This window comes from Apis cerana, linkage group LG12 (genome assembly GCF_029169275.1).
Source record: "Apis cerana isolate GH-2021 linkage group LG12, AcerK_1.0, whole genome shotgun sequence".
In the NCBI taxonomy this organism is placed as follows: Eukaryota; Metazoa; Arthropoda; class Insecta; order Hymenoptera; family Apidae; genus Apis; species Apis cerana.
The window spans coordinates 10986809-11010379 of record NC_083863.1 but is presented as its reverse complement, the minus strand read 5'-3'; the positions used below and the strand labels follow the sequence as shown (position 1 = coordinate 11010379).

General features: G+C 32.2%; 2 protein-coding genes across 4 annotated transcripts; both read right to left on the bottom strand.

The window, feature by feature from the left end:
* Nucleotides 1-1464: 1464 nt before the first annotated feature.
* Nucleotides 1465-4901, bottom strand: LOC108003724 (uncharacterized). Its single transcript, XM_017066179.3, has 4 exons — nucleotides 4761-4901; nucleotides 4468-4646; nucleotides 3069-3348; nucleotides 1465-2450 (listed from the first exon to the last, which is right to left on the bottom strand). Exons 1-4 carry the CDS (start codon nucleotides 4779-4781, stop codon nucleotides 2205-2207), a joined length of 726 nt encoding a protein of 241 aa, XP_016921668.2. The 5' UTR covers nucleotides 4782-4901; the 3' UTR covers nucleotides 1465-2204.
* LOC108003716 (neprilysin-2) lies at nucleotides 4149-23554 on the bottom strand. 3 transcript variants are annotated; one of them, XM_017066162.3, is made up of 10 exons: nucleotides 23162-23554; nucleotides 12403-12551; nucleotides 10640-10777; nucleotides 10311-10556; nucleotides 9998-10206; nucleotides 9495-9671; nucleotides 8706-9200; nucleotides 8294-8585; nucleotides 7940-8190; nucleotides 4149-7815 (listed from the first exon to the last, which is right to left on the bottom strand). In XM_017066162.3, the coding sequence occupies exons 1-10, from the start codon at nucleotides 23191-23193 to the stop codon at nucleotides 7477-7479; spliced, it is 2328 nt and encodes a 775-aa protein (XP_016921651.1). In that variant the 5' UTR covers nucleotides 23194-23554; the 3' UTR covers nucleotides 4149-7476. The 3 variants fall into 3 exon arrangements, with proteins under 3 accessions (XP_016921651.1, XP_016921652.1, XP_061938710.1); XM_017066163.3 differs by having other exon boundaries at nucleotides 10640-10744; XM_062082726.1 differs by lacking the exon at nucleotides 23162-23554 and adding an exon at nucleotides 13311-23115.
* Between the last annotated feature and the right edge of the window lie 17 nt (nucleotides 23555-23571).

Sequence of the window (23571 nt, the reverse complement as noted above, 5' to 3'; positions counted from 1 at the left end):
AAATTAAAAAAGTTAATAAATTAATCGTTCTTTTTTCACATGTTTTATTTAACGACGTGTATGATTCCAAGAGGCAACTACAATAAATCATTTGTTAGATCACAAAGTACATATACATACATAAAATTGTATATCTATATAAAATATGAGAAACGGTATGTGCATTTCATTTAAAACGAAATAATCGATACATAAAATGTAACGCTAATCAATTATCAATTTATTATTTGGAAGCATAGTATAGATATGGTGATAACAAATATTATTTCGTTCTATAATTATCCCCATAATCTTTTTTCTTTAAATCTTTTGCATTTTTAGTTACTTGACGTTATAACAAAATCATTGAAACTACTGCTTAACATTTACAACAAAACCAATACGAATTATTGTCAGAAACGTCTTACGATTACAATGAATGAGAATTCGAGAACTAAAGCATGATTATTCGATAAAACTACAGTGACAAAATTACTTTTACCATTTATAGAAACGTGGAAATATTAGAAAACATTCGTTTTCGTTTAATATCGTGTATAAAAAGCGATATAAATATTCATATAAATAATTGTACTATTAAAGCTTTGAAAGAAGCACGTCAATGGTATACGTATAATTGTATAGTTTGATGCTTCGAATCAAAGTAATTACTAGAAATAGAAATGTTTAAGTTTAAATACAATGGTAGATGTAATTTATAAATACCATTTACAGTCTATATATACAAAATCGCAATAAGACGAATGTTTGTTTTGGAAAAAATAAAAAGATAAAAATTATTTTAAAATTTTAAGCATATCATACATAGAGAAAAAATTTACTTATTCATAAATTATATAAAAAACTTATTTATAAATTAAGTTTTACATTATAAACAAATATTTACATGAGTACAGAATTAAAACTATCACGAAAAACATAAATAATAGAACTAATATGCACGAAATCGACATATATCTTCTTGCTGCGATTCTGCTTATGTATTATTTGTGATAAATTCAATCCTTTGCACTTTTCATCCATCATACGATAATCACGATATTAAATTCGCAGATAACTTTTTTATTTTGCAAAGATTCAAATATAAATATTTAAAATTTCTTAGAAACATTTTATAAATTTATAATTCGATAGAGTCATGATATAAATATCATCAAACATGATTATAATTAATAATTATTAAAACTCTCGATACAGTGCAAAGGATTCACACTTATTAATGATAAATTTAACCCTAAAATTTATTATTGCCTAGATAAATGAAGTCATACGTATAAAGGATGAAGATTCTCACGAATATCAAGCTCCTTATAGGAACAATTTTCACTTAATTTTCGTCTAACTTTCACGAGTTACAATTTCCATGGAAAATTTCATTTTCCTAATTTTTATATCGTTTAGGACACTTTCTTTCATACACGCTCTCTCTCTCTCTCTCTCTCTCTCTCTCTCTCTCTCTCTCTCTTTCTGATTTCACATATTTAATTCTGACTTTTCTAATCATTTGCAAATCCCAGAAGAAATCTCAGTGCGAAATTTTATTCATATAATAGTATAATTTGTTTTTATTCCTTTATGATAAAATATTAGTATTTATATTCATATAGTATTTAATTACCGAACGTTTCACATAGCTCAGCTGATGATAGTTTCTCAACAAAGCGACTTTTACTTGACTAGAAGATCTCGAAATCTATTATCCATGTATTAATTACATTCATTAACCATCTTATAATAATAGAATAAAAGAACAAAGATTTCTGAAAGTTTTTAAAAAAGAGAACGCAACTTTCAACTGTGATTAATCATTCACATTGTGTGAATCATTTATGATTCTTAAATCATTTTTAACCAATTTTAAATTCGACAAATCCTTTATATCTTCAAAATAAAAGTTTTCTATGCGTTAAATTCAAAAATTCAAAAAAACGCATTGCAAATATACATTATTTCTTATTTTAAATGATTAAAAATTATATATGTAATTTTCGAATACAAATCATAATTTCGAAAATTTGAATTATACATTAGCAATTGTATATCTTTACGAAATAAAATGATTTCTATGAAAAATAAAAAAGATTTCCTAATAAAATTAAACAAAGATAGATATTATGTGTTTTCTTTAGCAGTTCAGGAGCATATTTTCTACTGGCCATTCGATTGTTACATTGGGAATACATTGTGTCTAGAAAATTGTAGTACTACGCAATCGTTTCTTGAGGTTCGGTACAATCGGTGGGTTTCACCTCGAGCCACCAATCGTTGGGATAGTGATATTTTTGCAATTCGATACCTTCTCTAGGGACAGGAATTAATCGACCACCAAATTGCTTAGCCGGTAAAGGAGGAATTACAAGTTGAGGTGGAAAACATTGTAGACTAGGAGAAAATTCGCAATCTGGAGGCAGCACTCTTCTTGTCCAACCGACTCTTCTTAACATTTGTGTCTGTAAAAAGAAAAGGATTTCGTTATTTCAATTATTAAATGTATAAAGCCCACTTTCAAATAAATTAAATATTTAATTTTTTGATATATATCTATATATTACTTGCTTTTTAAATATTAATTTTTGTTTCATATCGTTAAAATTGTTATTCTTATATTCAAATGGCAAATGTTTGAATCGATTTTAGCGTTGCGGATTTTTATTCTTTGCAAGATGACCTTTTAAAATATAATGTCGTACTAAAACTGACCAATATTAATAAAAGAAAAGTTCATCGTTTTATTATCAAAAATAATGTCAAGCAATGACTTTCATTCGTCCTGGTTGTATAACATATAAAATACACCTCATAAATTATAAAAGATCTTCACGCCATTTCAACTTTATAACTCATAATGGAATGTCGTAACAAACATACGAATTTCTGATAGGTATATATGAATCATTCTTATCTCAACGTTTATGCGAAATAAGACTATTTGCGAGCAATAAAACTAGTTGTAAAGATCAAATAGTTTTCGACATACAAAGTTCAAATAGTAGACTATTTTTTCTAAATACTTCATCTTTATTCCGATAATAAAATCTTTGAGGTAAAATTACGATGATTAAACTTACCACGGCATCCTCTTCAAAAACCACGATCTCTACCTTGGGCGCATCTTCTCCAACCTCGTGCTCTTGAATACGATATACTCCAGCCGCGTGCAAGTACGTAGCGCTTAAACCAACTTCGCGGAATGCTTTCGTGATTAAAACATCGTCTCTGAGCGTGTCAACCATACAAAGCTCGACCTTACGTGCCCATGGCAAGGCACGACCGATCCGAACTTGACCCCATAGTCCTCCAAGGCACAGAAAGTGCACGATGTCCAGTTTCGCTAGCACTAAATGAACCCTAATCAAACCACACACTAGATAGAACAGTTCAACGGTACGGTAGTTTTGTAAAACTGTTCATGAGAGAAAACTGTGTCCCATGAAAGTTTCATTTCGATCACGAGAATGAATTTAATAATTCATTATTTCGTTATTTTAACTTTTGTTGATTTGATCGTATGTTATAAATAGACTACGGATTTTTATGCAAATGTATATTTATCATATTATCGTATGTTTTATATACGATAAACGATATAAATATAGAACGTTCGATTACAGATATTTAGAAATTTAAGAGCTTCAAATTAAAATAAGTTTTGCAGTTTGTTTTTTTTAATGACCGATAATTGAAAATCGATTATATCCTTGAGTACGAGCAATTATCACGTAACTTATTTTAAGAATATATTCGATGAAACCGCATTAAGATATAGTTTTAGACCGCTATAACTTCGAAGATAATTTTCGATCAATGAATTATTATTAACGAAGAATTTTTCCTTTTAAAATATTTCTTGATCTCGGTATGTTTTTCGGTTCTCGAGATATCGTCGTATGAAGATAAGAATTTTTAATTGTTTACTATTTCCATTTATCATTTATTATTATTATTCTTTCGCTCGCATCTCATCTCACTGACCTATCTTAAATTCGAGACAAATAGCAAATGCGATTCCTGCAAGTCATACGCACTTTCAGGAAAAAATGTAGGTTACTAGGTTGTCGGTTCATTCATAATCTTTGTACTAAAATGCAATGTTATGAAACCTTATATCTCGGCAATTGATTGAGATATCGAAATAAAACAAAAAACAATTTCAATGACATGCTTTCTTTTATTTTCTCTTGATCTTATACGTGTATACGTGTATATGATGAATATTTAAACACAAATTTTAATTGCATAAAAATCCACAATCTAATTATATAAGACACATAGATTCATATAATTGTGGAAAAATACTTTATAAAGTAATTTCGTGTGAACATGCACGATATGAATAAAAAAATCTGATCAGCGATTCTTTAGAATTTTACATACTATCGTATCATAAATGCAACTACATACTAAATAGAAATATCAACACTTGGATAATTTATCTACGGACAGTATCTAGTACCCAAATATATGGACCTGTAGGCAAGTTCGTGTAGTTTTTCCGTAAATTCCTCAGGTACGCTGCATGGTTGCCTGGGTGTTTCTTGCCGACTGAGACTATACCAGAACAACATGATCATCAGAAATAATGCCGCCAACGCTCGTAGCGGAGTGATGCGAAATCGTCTGCGAGACCAAAAGCTCATGTTGGTAACCTTGAACACAAAGAAGCGTCGTCGTCAAATCGAACGTTTCCATTAGAAATCCCAATTTGAGGGAATTTTCGGCATTAAGATATCAAGTATTCTCGATCAGATAAATGAACGCACAGTTTGTCCACGATTAACCATCGAGAAATAAAACTGTCGAATGAAGTCACGCGCGGTCCTTATACGAAGTGTTCCACATCGTGAAGACTGGTTATTGCGTAATTGGCAGGAATGCCGCAAATAAAGACATCAAGGTGCTAAGATGCCACCTTGGAATCACGATGTCAGACAGACACATGATTCACGCGTCGTGTAGTAAGACGATCCAAATTTGTATTCTCCCGATTTTACTTTTTTTCTCACTTTCGTCCCGCACCAAAACGTCACCGAATATTTGTAATTCCACTACTAACCCCCTACTATCCACTACTAGGAGTTCTCGATAGAAATGGCAACGTTGCAACCAATCGATTAGTCTACTTTATCAACGCATAGTTCTTGATCGGTGGCGCCGTACCTCAATGGATTAATCTATTTTGTTTGTGTTTATCAAATCATGCGGCACCGATCAATTGTAAGATAAACAATATTTTATAGAAATTTATATCCTATTTTCTGAAATACCGATCATAAAAAAAAAAACAAAGCCATCCTTTGCGATTTGTCCAAATTGTTATATTCCTCAATGTTTTGAAAATTTTGGCACAAAAGATGAATCATCAAAGATTTGAACACTGAAATTCATGCCTTGCAATGACTGTGCTATTTTTAAATTTATTTTTTAATCAAAATTAAATAATATTGATGAGCATTTTTTAAACTCTAGATATATCTTATTATTATAAAAATATGCATATTTTAAAAAATGCATGTTTTAAAAAACACTTTTTCTAAAATGTTTATTTTTTCGTTGCTTTTAGAATTTATGACATTTAATTGAATGAAATTTAAAATATTTGTTAAAGATTTCTGTATATAAATATTTCTCGCCAATATTTATCTAATTAAAAATTATTAACAGTAAATATGTAATTATCATGTATAAAAAAAAAATGTGGAAAAAAATGTAAAAATGTAATTCAAAATAATATATGTAAAAAAAAACAGCCATTTATATGGAAAATTCATTTTCATTTTTTAGAAAAGTTCAATTGTACGCGTTATGTGTTATATTACAAGATAAAATATTTTTTTTGACCTATACGTTCGCGCAATATATATTCATCCGCCATACGATAGGACTTTTTTTGTTACGTATTACATATTCGTTCATTTTTATCATTTCATCGTAGAATTTGCTTTATAAACCAATGTCTTTACTACTCAATAGATGGTTCTGATGATCAATTCTTATTTTATCTTTATCTCTCTTTTATCATTTGCTATCCTTTCTATATTCATCATTGCGACACTCTGAAGATGGCGTTGATTTCAATATTTTTATTCCGTCTCTGTTTTTGTTTATTTTTTATTTATTTTTTCTTTTTATCTATATTTCGTGATCATAAATGGAATATATCGATTGAACTTTTATAATTTCTTTTTCGAAATTACAATATTTCTTAATTTTTAATATAAGAAGTAGAAATATTATATTTTCAATATAATATTCCATTTATTTATCTAGTATTATATAACGTATAAAAAATTTTTATTTAAGTCGATTATTTAATTTAAGACGCAATATTCTTTCTATGTTTTTATATTAAAATTTTATATTAAACAAATATACTGAGTACATTTATCTGTTTAAACTAAAATGATATGATATATCAATAAATATAATTATTATCGCCGATTCTGATTATTAAATTCTTATGCATCTGGTGATTGCAATCCAGAAACAAAGAAATTACGATACAAATTAACGCTTAAGTGATACATAGATGCAAAAAGACAAAATAAAACAGTACAAAAGTAATCACACAGGTGTTTTTTTTTCTTTTACCACCTGTACATTAAAAATTATTATGATTAATACTATATTATCTAAGTACTTCGAAATGGTAACTATTCAACAACCTTATATTGCTCAACGGAGCCTAAAGAATATTATACAGATAGCAAAAAACATGTATTAATTTTCTTGTCTAATATATGTTTATCAATAAAACAATGTGTTACTTGAAAATATAATTAACGATATAATTCTATATATTTTTTTGTTTGCGCGTCATCATACAACTTAAAGCAAAAAATCTTTTTCATTATTTTATTGTCGACTTCTATAAAATCATCACAGTTTAAATATATCCATCTTCATCCTTTTTTTTTTTCAATGATTCAGAGAATCTTTAATATAGGAGTTTACTCGATTTTCTAAAATATAATTATAGAAAATTTTAAATCGTCGTGACGCGCCATCTCGTTTCCCGGTCTTTCTTTATTTACAATACTTATCGAAACTCGGACGTCTATCTTATAAAAAAGGACTTATATATTAACGAACAATATTAGTAATATGCACCGTATAATTCAATTATAAGTCAATTTATGAACGTGAATCTCTTTGGATGTCTTAGTGAGATCTTTCTCGAACACGATCATGTCTTCAAATCAGATTTTCACTACTATCGAAGCATTATCACTTCTATCGTTGTTCCTTCTATGAATTCCACCAAGATCTTCGACAATCAAGATATGGGGAAATTTTATTTGTAACAATTTTTCTTGATCGAATCAGATCGTCGGTTTCAATGGAACGTGCAGAGGAAAACTGTTTCAGCCTCAAATGTTTCTTCTTCCTTTTCCTTCTCCTCTGCTGAGATTTTAAAGAGATTCTAAATTTCATTGTTATCATTCTCCTACAACTTTTGTTCTTCCATTACATTGATTTTTACCAAACGGCGCATTTTTTTTCAGGATTCATCTTCGAGCCTAAAGGACAATTAAAATCCTTGGAGAATTCTTCCATGTTCGAAAGAGGTCCCAGTACGCGGAATTTACCGGGACTGTGAAAACCTGTTGTAATACGGAGTTTCATCGCTTCTGGTCTATATTTACTGCACCAAGTATTTGCTGCGCTAATCCAGAACAATTGTTGAGGATTATAAGGAAGTCCTGGCAATTTTGGTTCTACATGATTACGCTTTACCCATTCTTGATACGCTAGATAAGCTTCTTTTATTCCACCATTGTCTGCAATATTCTCACCTTGGGTATTGATACCGTTTAACTGTAATAGGAAATAAAAAGTGATTCTTTGTATAATTATTTATTTTATATATATTATTTTTTAAATAATTAATTTGATTAAAATAGAAAGAGAGAATGTGTGTATAATAAAAGTCGATCATTACATTCAAGTTAACTTCTTCCACGGTATAATTGCCGTATTGATGAATAATACATTCCGCTTTTTCTAAATATTTTTCCTTTGTTTGCGGCGCCCACCAATCGACCAGATTTCCGTTTTTATCGAATTGTCTGCCCTGATCGTCAAAGCCGTGTGTTATTTCGTGGCCAATAACGAAACCAATGGCGCCATAATTCATATATCTTGGTCGATCGTTATTAAAGAAAGCACCTTGCAAGATACCAGCAGGGAATTCTGAAAAAACATTACATAAATGTTATCGCACTTTTTTATTGGTCAACGATTTATAACAAAATTATTGTTCCATCAAATTTTATGAATTTCATAGTATACTCACGTATACTATTTTCAAGAGACGAATAAAAGGCGTTAACGATAGCTGGCCTTCCGTGAGTGACCCAGTCACTTTTGTTCACAGGTTGTCTCAATTTATTAAAAGAATATTCAACGCCGAACAAAGTCAAATTTAAAATATCTTCCAAATAATTATCGGTCGTTAATTCCAATTTCTCGTAGAATTGTTCGAGTTTACTATCATCTAACAATTCATCGGGATAAGCAATATGACTAGACATATTAGCTGCTTTGTCCAGAGCACTCCTTTTTGTATCTTTGTCCATCCAATCAACCTAAAAAAAAAAAAAAATTGATTATAAATAATATTTTTTAATTTAAATCACAAATTAAAAAGAAGAAGGAAGAAAATCTTTCGAGTAAGTTTTCACATATTTAAATTATTAATATTGTACCTTTTTTAATATCTTTGTGAATTCTTTTCTAATATCAGCCACCATTTCCACGGCATTATTCTTTGCATCCTGTTTGAAGTATTTCCTGACATACATCGCGCCAACACTTATAGCTAAACTACCGGAAACCGTATCAATGCATTCCTTCCATCTAGGTTCTCTCTCAGTTTTCCCACTTAATGCCGTGGAATATTGCAATTGTCTTTTACGAATTTCATCCGTGAGATAGCTTACAGAAGAGGCGGCTGCTCTCCACATCACGTAGTTAGCTTGCACTCTTTTCGGAGTGGCGGCTAATAATTTCTCCAAGCTCGCAATATAATTGGGAACGCTGACGATCACTATTTCTTCCTCGTCAACTTGAATCTTAGGCGCCAGAAGAGTGTTGAAGTATTCCTTCCATGGTATACTGGGATACTTTTTCGATAATTCTCGTACCGTCATGGGATTATAAAGAAGAGTAGCGTTCCGACGTTTTTCATTTGGTAAAGAAATCTGGATATATTTTAAGTTTTACATATATTAATTATTCCGAACTTATTTAAGTAACATTATTAGATACTACGATTTTTTTTTATTATTTTTTGTTAATGCGTGAATAAATATATTTTACATTTTAAAATATTAAAATATCGAAATAAATAAATTTAATATGATATAATTGATTATAAATATTTTTATTAAATTTATTTATCTTTATAAAATTGAGTATTTAATATCGTAAGATGGTATTTATCAAGTGAATAAAATTCAAAAAAGAATCCAGATTTGATTTAACAATTAACTTACATTGGCAAGATTCATTTCGAATTCCAACGATTCTCTCAATTCGACTTCTGCATCAGTTCTATTAGCTCCAAGAATTACTGAAATATCAACCATATAGCTATAATAAGCTTGTACAATTTTATCAGTGAAACCTTTGGACAAATATTCGCGTGATAATCCAAGAGCAGCTTGATCCAACTGTAAAAATGAAATATTTAAATTATTATTATTCTCTATCCTATATCCTAGCAAAGATAATTTAAATGATCGATTAAACAAATATTAAACTATAATCATAAATGCAACTTAAACATTATTGTTTCACAGTTCCGCCAAATAGCATATTCTCTAGGAAAAGCTAAATTTACATTAGCAATTCACGCGTTTAACTTTACTACCGATTTCTTCTTCATTACGCTAATGTAATTTTATTTGCAAATGACTTCGAGCCGGCTTGAGAGAGTAGAATTTTACGTCTGCGTGTAAATTTCACCGAACATGAAGTTCTTTCCGTGTATACGCACATCGATTATCCGTTTCGTGCTGTTCTTCAAATCAACACCGATGCTAAAATCGATAAAGTAATCGACTGAGTATCCCATCTTACGGAACTTGTACACCGATTCTTTCCAATTGAATTCAGTTTCATTCCATTGGTTTTCCAATATAGGCCAACCACCAAGTTTTCGTAAAATATTCAACAAAGGATTTAACCCTTGTTGCTCGATCACCGCTGAAATTATTTTTTTAAATTATATCTCGATATTAATATAGAAGGATAATTTTTATTCGTTTCATTAGGAGAAAAAGAAAAAGATATATGTATCACATACTCACTCTTATTCATACAAGCTTTGTACAAATTCTTGACGAGTCTGAACGGTTTCGGCTCGTTCGGGGGACTTTTCTCCTCGATGCTGGTCCTTAACTGGTTCTGCAGCTCGTCGCTGATACCGGTAAAAGTGTTTACAGTGGTCTTGTCGTCTGGGATGATGGTAGATTTTAGGAAACCACCGCAAGCAAAGTCGTAAAAGTCATCGCACGGTTCTACCTCACGGTCCATGTTTTTTAATAATCTCGAAGCTAAAATTTCTCGATTTAATACGACTCGTCCAATCGCGCTTTTACATTCCGAGTTTACCGAATTATCGAACATTTTTACTAACCCGTATGTATGCATTCTTGCGTATAGCATACATCTTCGTCACAGGGGAGTCCTCTATCGATGACTTGGATATCTTTATTCTGTCGATATCCGTTCAAAGCGTTGGCTGTGGATGGTAATCCTTCTGAGTTAACAGGATCTACTCTTGCGTAGGCGCAGATGCAGATGCGATTGCAACATAAAAATAATGCGAGACAATTGTTAATAATTGTTAGTGATGGATATTTAAGCTGGGCAATAAGCAATTTGTTCAATGTGATATGAAATGAAATAATGTCTCCTCTGTCTCTCATCCATCCATCTATCGTCAAAAATACTTTAAGATAAATTTTTTAAATTTTCTAAAATAAAACATCCTCGTTTTTAAAATAATCTCAAAAAAAAAATAAAAATCTTTGTGCAAATTTATCTCGATAACGCTCAAAATAAATCTTAAACGAATGAGTCATTCAAATATTTATGAGATCTATTCGATTTTCTCTCTTGAACAAATATCGAATTTAATCAAAGTCACACAATCACGTTTACACGGTTACTTTCTCATTGTTGTCTATTCATTGGACGAGATAAAAAAATATAGAAAAAAACATTTCAATAACGCGTGAATATTTAGGAAAGATTCTAATCTAACGTAAAATCCAGCATGGATCCTGCTCGATCGAAAGTTGGGATCTATTCGCGAAAAAAAGAAAGATCGTCGACGGATTGACGATTACTTCTTAAAAACGATTATTTATCGATGATTCAGTAACTATTTCTTTTATGATATTACACAGTTTCTTATTCATTTGCGAAATGACCGAAACCACGAGCCAGTGACTAATTCTCAAAATAGTAATCGCTTGTTCCAGTGCATCAGAATCGACGCGTTCTTATTTACGCCACCAGCATTTTATCTCAAATTAGATCAAACAGATCGGGGGAAAAGAAACATACATATCATGGATACGTATCGTATATATTGCCACGTTATGTCATACGCTTATCGAAGTAATTTTTACGATATCGAATTAAAATAAAAGAATGCTATTTTTCTACAGAAGAGTTACGTGATGCTACGTTTGAAAATACTATTTATAAATGTATTTTTTCGTCAATTTTGATGCTTCGTCATGTAACAATGCGATATTTCGAGAATTAAAAAGATCGCGCATCGATTATTCGTACGAGTTTCGTAAGAGAAATATGTCGCCTCTATCCTATAATTTTTATTCTATTGTTTTCAATACAGAAGCGAGATAAGAAGGAAAGTTGTAAGAAAGTTTATATAATCTTTTTTAAAGAGATTTAGAGACACAAGGATCACTGTGAGATCGTAATTGCGTAATTTTTTTGAAAAGAAGCGATCACGATGCGATCGCAAGACTTGTCCATGTTTCAACGAAATGATTAATAATGCTATTAAACGACAATTAGATATCGACAATTTTAAGGTTTGCAAAAAGATTAACAATCATTTGCAGATTTTCCGAATGCACGTTCACATCGTTCAATAATATCAGTCATAAACTCGTTAAAATATATGCTTAGGTTATTACTACAAGTATATAATTAACCAAAGAGAAAGCATGGCGGATACGAATTGGATATCGATGGTGTGACGACGATATTCATTCCGACATAAATGTAGTATGGAACACATATTAACATCGATTAACATAATTTCGAGACGAGATCGTTCAAGAATTAAAAGAATGGTTCAATGGATTGTGAGATAAATTGTGATCTAAATTTTGACGATACATTTTTTTCTCTTTCTTTTACCGTTTCTAGATGATAGGTTGCAAGATGCTACATTCGCAGCTAGAACACCGAACGCGATAGCAAATCCGATAGCTAAAAGCACCGCGCAAACCGCTATCACGGTTAATCCACGTTCCAGCGTCGATCGTCTCTTCCACCATGTTGGATTTCTGAAACGGAGTAAAAGTTAAATATTAGTATGGTGGTATATAACGTAACGCAGTAATATCTCTTCTTTTCCTTTTTGTAATGTTTTTTCATCAAAAACACATTCAAATAAAAAGAAATAATCGTACGATAAAATGTTTAAATTTGTTCGATCATTGGAAAGCAAGTATATAATACTTGGCGTATGTGGTACTTATACGCGGTTTACGATTCCATTCATAACTGACTTATGGGCTACTAATTCTTATTCCATATTTCCGAATTGCGCGTCGAGCACTTAGAATTTAAATGCGACGTTCATTCGCACGATCGCAGATAAGATTTATATGGTTATTCGTGTCGAGGGATCTTTTAAGGTTTTTCGATTTTCTTCAGTCTGGTAAATAGCAGCAGTAAAAGTCGGTTGTTAATAGAAGTATATCCACGTCACAATTGTTTGGTGTTAATAGTTTAGAGATTGTTGAAGTCGACGGTGAATTAACCGCAAAATATAATTTCGCAAAAGAAGAACACGAGAGATTCTTCAACGATCGTTCGCGATTATTATTTTCATATAGTTTCGTCGTTTCGAATCGAGGAGAAAGAATTGTTTTTTTCTTCGCGAACAAAATACATTAGAAGTAGAAAATATTTTAAAATGGATTTAATTTTTTCTCCGAGGAATAAGAAGATTTTTCGAGATGAATGATCGTACGTAGACGTTTTCTTTTTGTTAACGATAATACGGAGGAAAGAATCATTAGTTTTACTATTATACCTACCTTTTACGTAAGTTTGGAGAAGAAGCGGATGAAAAATTGTATTCTCGCGAATCCTCTCATGAATAAGTATGAATAAATCAGCAATTTATTTCTCCACGATCATTCGATCTTGTTCGCATAATTGTTCCGAGCGAAATACAATAGTTGTCTCGTTATTTTATAAAAATATTTTAATCATATTCGTACACGTGTTCTTTTCATACTCGCAACAAAAGAGAGACAAAGATTCGAAAGTTATTAATTAATTTAATGATAAAAAAGGGGGAGGAAAAAAAAGAAAGAAAAGAAACGAAATTGTGAGTTAAAATTAGCGATATATATATATAAAAAAGAAAATTACGATACAAAAGTTTCAAAAACAATTAGGAAAATATAATAGACTCGGCCGGTGTAAAGAAACAATAATCATTATCGATTTCTATTGTTCCTCCTACCCGCATTGTCACCTCGAATAATAAATAAAATAGAAAGAGAGAAAGAGAGAAAGAGAGAGAGAGAAAGATGAACCATCGTGTCACAACATCGCTGATATACAATTGCTACAATTCTTTATACACTATGTAACAATCGATCGCGGCTATTCTTTCCCCATCTTTTGCAAAAACGAACCGTGTCTCTTGTTTGTTAATTTTTCGTTGAATGTTTTATTATCCGAATGTTCGCACCCGTTCGCAACGATTCATCCTTCCCATTCGTTCGTTCGTTCGTAAGAAGAAAGCGTGGCGATTAACTTTGAATTCTAATATATAAAATTGCGAACGTGTAAGAACGCGATCGGATTGTATCCACTCTTTTTCTTCGACAAATAATACGTCACGGTGCATAGAATATCGAAATCGATTAATACAGTTTCGGATCGTAATGTAGAATTCGATTATCTTTCAATAATAAAAAATAATTCAAATTGGCGATTGAGCGAGGCTCGATATTATTACATCATTTATCGTGCATTGTTTTTCCTATTAAATATTTAAATATAGTTTATAGGGAAAAATTGTTTAATAATATACATATCGGGTTAATTATTTTAAATTTTTAACGAAACGTCACAAATTTGAGTGACGCACAACGAATGAGGACGGATTTTTGTAATGACGCGCACCTTTAAAATATATTTTTCATCGATTATGAACATCGAGTAGAAGTAACATTCATCGGTAAAGTTAGTCCAAGGCTAACTACTTATTTGCTAGATTCAACTTATTGCTCGACGCGTAAGGAAACCGAACGGTTTACCATCAAGCGCATAATCGTGTGAAAAATACCTAATTACTCGTATAATTTCAGGCATTGGATTTTCTATTTATCAATATACAAGGATATACAAGGTATACAAGGTAAGGAGATCTCGAAGAATACAGGAAATGAGTACAATATAAAGAAATGAATCTTGAATATTGTATTTCTTCTTGGGACATATAATACCGCGCTTTGTTAAACTTTGACCTCACTTCATGAGAAGTTGAATATATATCATTTCGTCGCGAATACGCATTATGTACAAATATATAAATTTTAAAAAGCAACAACGTCGTCGATAAAATACATAAACACGTTCCAATATAAGTTGGATATCTCGTATGTTGCTTATTATTTTTTGAACGACTCGTGTAAAATTTATGAAAATAATCCGACAATTATGTAATTTCTGTTCGTGTTTCGCGATAACTAATCATTTCGGTAGTAAAAAAAAATTTAATACGTAATTTATCCACTTTTTACGTAAAACTTATCGAGCAAGCTCGATCGTATTAATCTGTGTTTTGACTTTCAAATCATCAATGAGTTTATCTCGATATTTATTTTCCGGAAATTCCAATAATCTTAACGGTGGGAATATCATGCATTATTCTCATTCCTCCTTTTACCGTGTTTTTATTTATTATCTAATGCTAAATCACGCGATGATTCTTTTATCAATATAATTCGGAATGTTTACCCGAATTAGTCGAACGCTGTTTCTCTCCATCCTTATTTTTCTTCTCGGATATTTTCCAAAAGTGTTTCGAGAATTGTAAGAAAGAAATTAGAAATGTGGAGGATGAAATCGTAGAAAGAGTTGAAAGTAAGTATCGAGGCAAAGTTTGGATAGGAAACGAGCGGGCGTATATAATATGATTCTCCCACGCGCGACGCGATGCCATTTCACGGGAACAAAGCCGAGAGTGGCGAATAAATCGGCTCGTTGCGGTAAATATATAAACCGTTCCAACATCTGGAGCGTCGGCCAATAAGGTTCGCGACGCGTTGCAACTCGAGTGTATTGACCTCGTCCAGGGACGTGTTGCCAGTCAATGACCAACTTAGACCTTAACCAGTTGGCTGAAACCAGGGGAAAATGGTCCCCTAGACGATCGAATTTCCATCCCATTAACGAGCGCGAGGCTCATTGTGCCGATCACCCTGACACACTTCCTAACCGAACGAAATAAAGATCGAGCAAACGGTAAATATCGCGCGATCCATGCAACGATAATCTTGTCGTGCAAAAGTCCCTCCTCTATCTTTCTCCCATTATTCTCGATCGGACCAGTTCTTCGCCAACAATTTTCCAGATATTCGATATCGTTCAACTTCGATTTATCTGCTAATTTTATTAACGGGGAGGGATTCTTTTTTTCAAAATCTACTCGATGATGAATAATGGATCGAACGTACGAGCGCGTAGACGTGTAACGTAACTTTGAATAATTCAAAATATTTTCCGTTCTATAAATGGAAACAATTTATATTCGCGTATCGACACGAAAACGAAATACCTTCGCTCGAATGAGAGATTTTTAAAAATCGAGATATCGAATCGTAGATTTTTAACCGGTGGTAGAAGGACGAGCAAGTATATAGCCTTGATTTCGTGGTATCTGCCCTCGGGAGGACGGAATTAGGGGTCTGGTCGATTCCGAATTTGTCGCATCAGTGATCAAGCAATCACGCTTGATCGCAAAACACGTCCAATAGATTACTCGAACCATGTAAACAGGTTCGATGTAAATGAGCAGTTGGTAATTTATGCGAAACTTCGCGTAAATGTAGTTCAATTCGTGGAGTAACGACCAGTTTATTGGAAACAGTGATAGAAGGGATCGACTTTTCGATAATAAATTTCGAAATAAGATTTTCGTTATATAAATAATATTATTTTCTTCGAGGTGTGGAATACTCGAAATACTAGAATAAGTTGTAATATCGTAAGTTGAATGGTATCGAAATACACGTTTCGTCGCCTTTTTCGAGTTGAGATTGTGCGGCGAGGCGCAGGCAAAGCTTTCCAGCAAGAGAGAGATACGATCGCGAAACTGTGTCGAATCGAAATCGTACGAAGAGAGCGTGGATCGAATGCTAATAATCGAGTCGTATCCCTTACACGTGTCCTCCAATAAACTCGACCTTCTTCGAGCCTCTTAGTAGTCACTTTTCCCTTCAGATTCAATTAAATATCCATTGAAATTTGTTCGATCTGTAGATAGAAGCGAGCAAATCTAATTTATAAATATTCCACCAGATTTTTATCTTATTCCAGACTTCTCCATTCCCTCGACCACTCTCGACTCGAGTTGTTCGATTCTTTCCAATCTTCTGATCATCGTCTTCTTCTCGAGCAACATAAATGAATCGTAATTATCAATTATTCGAAATTACACGATCGCCTCATATCCGCAAATTACGCAACTTGCGCAAGTATCTTGCGCGTGTAAAAATCGTGCTCGATTCGGTAAATTCGCATCGTATCATAAAACGCGCTTCCTCAATTTTCCACTTTTCGTTCCTAATCTTACCATCGTTCGAGATTCTCGAAAAGTGCAGTTACGTCGCAGTTTCTTTAATCTTCCTATTGAAAAGACGACGTGGGCGTAATAACGTTGTTTTCTTCAGAAGAACGAAAACTCTCTGGCGCGGGTTATTCGCCTTCTTTTTAAATTAATTCGCCTCGAATCGTATTTGTGGAGCGACCTCTTGGCCGGGAATTCGGTAAACCGGGCGACCTTGTTCTAGAAGGATGAACGGGATAAGGAAACGAAAGAGCGTTAAGGCGAGGAATACAAATTCGCGCGACCACCTTCGATACACCTAGATAGCGATGGTTCCGTCGAACGATAATTCCTTGCGATTTCAAGGTGACTACAAATTCTTGTCGCGGAAGTAAAAAGTACACATAAGAAGAGTCGAGATATCGGAGGAGGCGAGAAGAATCGTAAAGTATCGTCTAATAGAATTATACGTCTTTTTTCATACGATAAAACCGCGCGACAAATAGATATTTAATCGTCGCTTGAGACGATTGTGTGAAATGAAATATCTTCCTTTTTTAAGAAATATAATTTTTCTGATCGAATCTTCGAAATATGCGATAAAAGTTTACGATTGAACATTTCGACTATAACGTACGTGTAATTATAATATCGGTCGTGGTCGTACGTGGTCGAACTCGAACCAGTACTACACGGAGCAATCACTTCCTGTAGAAAGTAACTGGCTTTTATGCAAAAGTCGAAGCGTGGTTGATAAGACAATGATCTACCGGTGAACATAACCGGTTATACGACAAGCATGTAAACGAAGAATGTCGCGATTCCGTCGTAATCACGTAAAGCAAAAAATTATAATTCTTATTTTTTTCTTCGCTTCTTTGCACGGGTTAAAACTTATATCTGTACTTCTTTTCTTCTAAGAAAAAAAAAAAATCAAATTATACGGGGTATATTCGAGCACTTCCTGTTCTCTTTTTTTAAATAAGAAAATAAATAAAAGCTGTATCCCAAAACGATATCTTAGGTACGATCGCACAGGAAACTTATCGCGTTGCATTTATTTGATTTCAAGATTCAACGCGCGCTCGTGGTTATTTGCAAACATTTATATGATGCATCAGCATACGTACCATTGTTTTATTATTCTTCGATTGGCGAAGAATCGCGGCGAAACGCTTGCAACACCAACTTTTATAATTCGTGGCCGCAAATACGGCATGCATCTTTGGTTACCTTTTATTCTAAGAAAGATTGACAGGTTTCTCCGAGTTGGTCACTCGAAAGAATTCGAGCACTTTCACTTCCTTCGTTGCGAAAATTTTGACAAAAAGAACGTATCTTTCTATCTTAAATTATTTCTATGTAAATCTTTGTCGAAGCAACATACGTAATAAAATTATTTTACGTACATCGAGCAATTTATGAGTTATTTCGTAGTTGTCACGTATGATTCATATTGCGTATTGTTTTTCCTTCTTCTCTTTTTTTCCAATTTTTTTATTACGTCGATAGAGTAAAGAGAAATTCGTTGCTACGATTTATTAGTTCACCAAACGAATATAGGGGGCATCGTGATAAAAGATGTTAACGTTAATGGAGGAAAAGTTTAGTTCGTGTCGCGTTTATTAAATAGCAACGAATTTAATTAAACCATCAACTACGAAATTGTCGACGAACTACGACGCTATCCTGGTTTATGCTCGCACAATTCTAACAGGTATTCTAACTGTATAACGTTGTCGGGTCTAGGTACGCCATGAAAGTGGTAACTAAAAATAATTAGCATCGTGGCGAATGAGGATCATTTCACCGCTCATCTATCATCATTGATACTCGAAACTTTTTAAATGATATAAAAAAATATTTTACGTCATCGATACGAACTGTGTATATTTATGTAAAGATTAAAGAGAGAAAAAAAAGTATTTCGAAATTATTTACAAATTTGCGAGATACATACGACATGCAAAAGTATATAAAATATTAATGTAAGGGATAAACAAATCTCTACTCGAATCTCATTCGTATAATCGATAAAAATGTGATTCGATACGAGCAGCCTATGATATAATCGTAGCCCAGTTTGTTCGTGCTTGTTCGTGATTTTATTATCTTGGATTTTATTAAAAAATTCAAACTTTTGTATGTATTTACGAACATTTTGATTAAACGTTTTGATAATCTTTCTTACGTTCATTCTCGATCTTTATTTTCGTAATTTTTTACATCTTCTTAAAACAATTAAACTTTATCGAGTGGCGCCAGACTCGATTTCTTTATTTATTTCTTTCCCCCCCGATCATTTATTTATCAAACATTTCTCAATTTTTTTTACGATTGAGATCATGGTTTACGCGATTGTTGTATATCATTTGCATGACCTTTTCCAAGTTTATTTAACATTTTAATTGCGTTTCGAAACATCGAATTTTATAAACATTTTATATCGTTACGATTATTCTTAAATAAGCGTTATAAAAATTGTTTAATTTTCACTCGTTAATAAGATTATATCTAATAATATTTTTGGCTCGACGTCTAGTAGATTTCCGCTTTGTTTCTTACCGAGATATATGGCTACCTTGAACAAAGGCTGACAATAATATTGTTACAAGACAACTGTTCTTTCCATCTATCATTGAAAGCATATGTGTATATTTTTTAAATTCTTTTTCTATTTTTAAACGCGTCAGGAATGCAGTAATTTATGAATATAGGTACAAATAGATATCCTTTAGAAAAAAAAACCCATACGTTTGAACTATAAAAATTTATATAACAGAATATATGATTATTAATTTACAATTATTTAATTTATTTCGATAATTTTCTGCTTACCACGCGATAATTCACCTCAATCGTAAATCTATCGGCAATTTTTTTCGTTCCGATCGGTAAATAATTAAGAAGAAAAAGTTCATCAACATACAATGTATAAGATAATTATTTAAAAAGGAACCTTCTTTGTACTTTCTTTTTTGCTTTCTCTCTATTTGCATTTATGAATTCCCTTTTACATACTTCATTTCACAGCTTGAGAAAATCGCATGCAACAACAGAATGATTAAACGAAACAATGAGATTTTTTCTTATAGGCGAATGATGCGTATTAATTAAAGAACATCGCGAGTTCACTTTTTTCTTTCTTCCACTTAAGAAAGTCCACTTAAGCCGATTTCGCGCTTCTTTCGCTCTTTTGAGAAACAACACGGCGTATCGTGCTTCCATTTCGTTTCACTCGATTCGATGGATAATACTATTATCCTATCAATCTCTCATCTATTAGCTGCCAAATGTGAAATAGAGAGGCGAGAAGTGATACAAGGTTGTCAAGATTGTTTGCAAAAATAATTTAGAAGGCCATTTTACGAACAACTTGGTAGAACACATCGTATGTATCGATAATGTATCGAGGAAGCGATAAAGTGTGCCGCGTGAAATTTAAAATTTGAAACGATGCTGCTACATAGAAAAACGCAAACTGTTTTCCACTAAGTTTATTCGTGAATTTCACATTTAGGAGAGAAAAACTTAAAACTGAGTATACAGAAAAGAGAAAACATAGGTAGTAATTATCGAATTTTCAAAGATGAATAATAATTCGATCATTTTACTTATTATATTATTTAAAATTTAATATTTTTTTTGATTGCATTAGGGAAGAAAATGAATTAAAATATTCTCTGAAATAGTTAAATTTCGTATAAAATATATTCTATATATTAGAATATTTATTGGAAGACGAGGATAACCTTAGTTATTAGTTAATTTTTTGTATATTTAGTGTTATCACTTTATTAGATAACTAGTAGAAATAAGTTATCGGTTAAATGTCATTTTCACGTCAAGCGACGAAAAGCTTATTTTTTTTTCCAACAACTTTGTAATATTTCTAACGGATAGAAATAAAAAAAGAAATTATTTTTATTTAAGAAATTATATATATATATCCTTTAGATGATAGATATATAAGATCGATTCGCGCGCAGTTGTTCGCAATACACGATATGCCCTTGTGTGAAATTGTTTTTAAACGGAGAACTTTCACCGTGATTCGAGTTTAAGCCTCGATCAAAGTATCTTTAGAATTGTCTACGTTCACCGCATGTTTCCTTTCCTCAAATTCATGTCGCGTTTACAAAATCTCGAATGTAAAACATTTTTGACGCAATCGATTACCACAATGGCTAATCGCAACCGTGCATAACGAACGATATTCGTGTCGCAAAAAAAAAAAAAAAAACGATGTCGAGATATGTAAAATTACAAAAAAAGAAAAAAAACAAAATGGACGCTTCAAGAAAAATTTCTAACTTTCTAAATTTTTGGTTTGCCGTACAAGATCGTAATGTTTTAATAAGATTTCGACGTTTTTTCTCGTATACAAAATTATTTTTATAATGTTTTACTCATTATTCAGTGTCACAAGAAATCATTTAATTTAGATTGTATTAACGCCACGATAAAATCGGTTAGTAACGTTCCACTAATTGATTTCGTCGGCTAGGAAGTGAATTAGAGTTAGCAACGAGACGATTTCTGAAATGGATGAATAGATGACGGATGAAATAAATATACGTATAGCGTGATTTTTTTTTTTTACAATTAGATTAATATATCGAAATTCGAAAAAAAAATGCAACCGATAAAGCACCACGATAAACGTTGTACAATCTGCATAACTTCGAGATTTTTTGAGCGAAACCGAACTCTACCGAGAATTTGTAGATACATTTTAGGGGACTTTTTAAAAGTTGCGGTTAAAATAATGGCAACTGCGTAACATCAACGCGTGGACGTCGTGTTTTATCACCGAGAACCTGCATTGAAATCACGAAATTTCTCTCTCCTCTCTTCGAAACGTGATTCATTTGTATAAAATTTGTTAAATCAGTTACATACGCTCATCGATCGAGCTATCAACTCGATGGAAAATTCATTAATGGAATAAAATGAGGGACATCGTTATATTAACATTATTGTACGATTTATTCGCTTTTAGCGTTTTTGTCGCTCGTTAGCGCGTCATTATCGTTGTTTCGTCGCGATTGTTAACATTTACTTAGCCTAATGTAAAGATAATGTAAGAGAGATAAAAAAAGAATTTTTTTTTCTTTTAAAAAAATAAATTAAGAGAATTGAATCGATACAAGCGTGTGGAACGAATCGAATAAGGATAAATATACGCGTATGTATTTTGTGTTTACGGTACGAGATAATACATTTGACAGTTTTCAGAACTTTTTTTGATAAACGATTCGAAGCGTTATTTTGGTAACTCGATGTAATCTCGAATTGTAAATGAACGTCGCGATAAGTTTCTATCTCGGCGGCAAATTCTTTGCCAAATAAACAGAATGATGCTCTTCTCTGAAATGGTCGCTGGTCGATGAAAACAAAATGTTGTATCTATTCCCGAGATACACGTGTAATTCAACGTATCGATACGCAATTAAAAAAAAAAATAAATTACGCGACTTCATAATGGCTTTTAAATAAATAATGATAAATAAATAATAAAAAAATATGCCTTTTACGGTGATAATAATAATCGAAGAACGATTATTTCGATAACTTTTTAACAAAGATAACTACTTAACTACAATATATAATTTTTTTCGTCGTAATATAATCTCACATCGCAAGGTTTCGCTTAACGTGACTGGTTTTTAACGAACTTTATGTAACTTCGTCAAATCATCGACAGCGGGAAAAAAAATCGAAGAAAACCGAAGATCCTGTAAACGTACGATGTTTCTAATTTAGACAAAGCTATAAATAAGAAGGTAAAAAGATATACGATATGCGCTCCAAGATTCTAACGATAAATCGAAAAAAAAAAAAAATATCCATCGAATCTATCGTTATTTTACGTCCCATTCAGAAATTGTACCGATCAAATGCAAATTTTGTTAATTGAAAAGTTGTTAAAAATTTTACCGCCAAAATGCGAGATCGACGTTTTGAGAAATCAAACGATCGCAAGGAGTTCACAAGGAGTTGATCAGTTCGCATCGAGACGTTATCTCTATCACGACGTGTGTACAATTTTTCAAATTCGTTAACAAAATTTTATGCAACGATAAACAAATGTTAACTCACTTAATAACGGTTTGCTTCATACTGTTAGTCATACTGTATTTTCTTCCTTGGCGATTTTTTTCTCCTCGATTCGTTTCTCCTCTTGCAACTTTTCACTGACACATTGCTACACGCACTCTTTTTTAATCCTTTCAAACAGCTCTCACTCTTACTTTCCTTTATTTTTTCTTTTCTTTTCTTTTCTTTCCTTCTTCTCTTTCTCTCTCTCTCTCTCTTTTTGTCTCCTCTCAAAATAACACGATTCACGTGAATTTCGAAAAACGAAGCTTCTTCGTTTTTTGTTTACAATTTCTGTGATATTTCGGTGATTCTCGCGATACTTGTTTTCTTCCCTCTGGGTCCGGATATGGATCTGTTTGGACTGTTGGTACCGGACTGAAGAAGCACGCGGCTCTCTCCGTATTTAAACG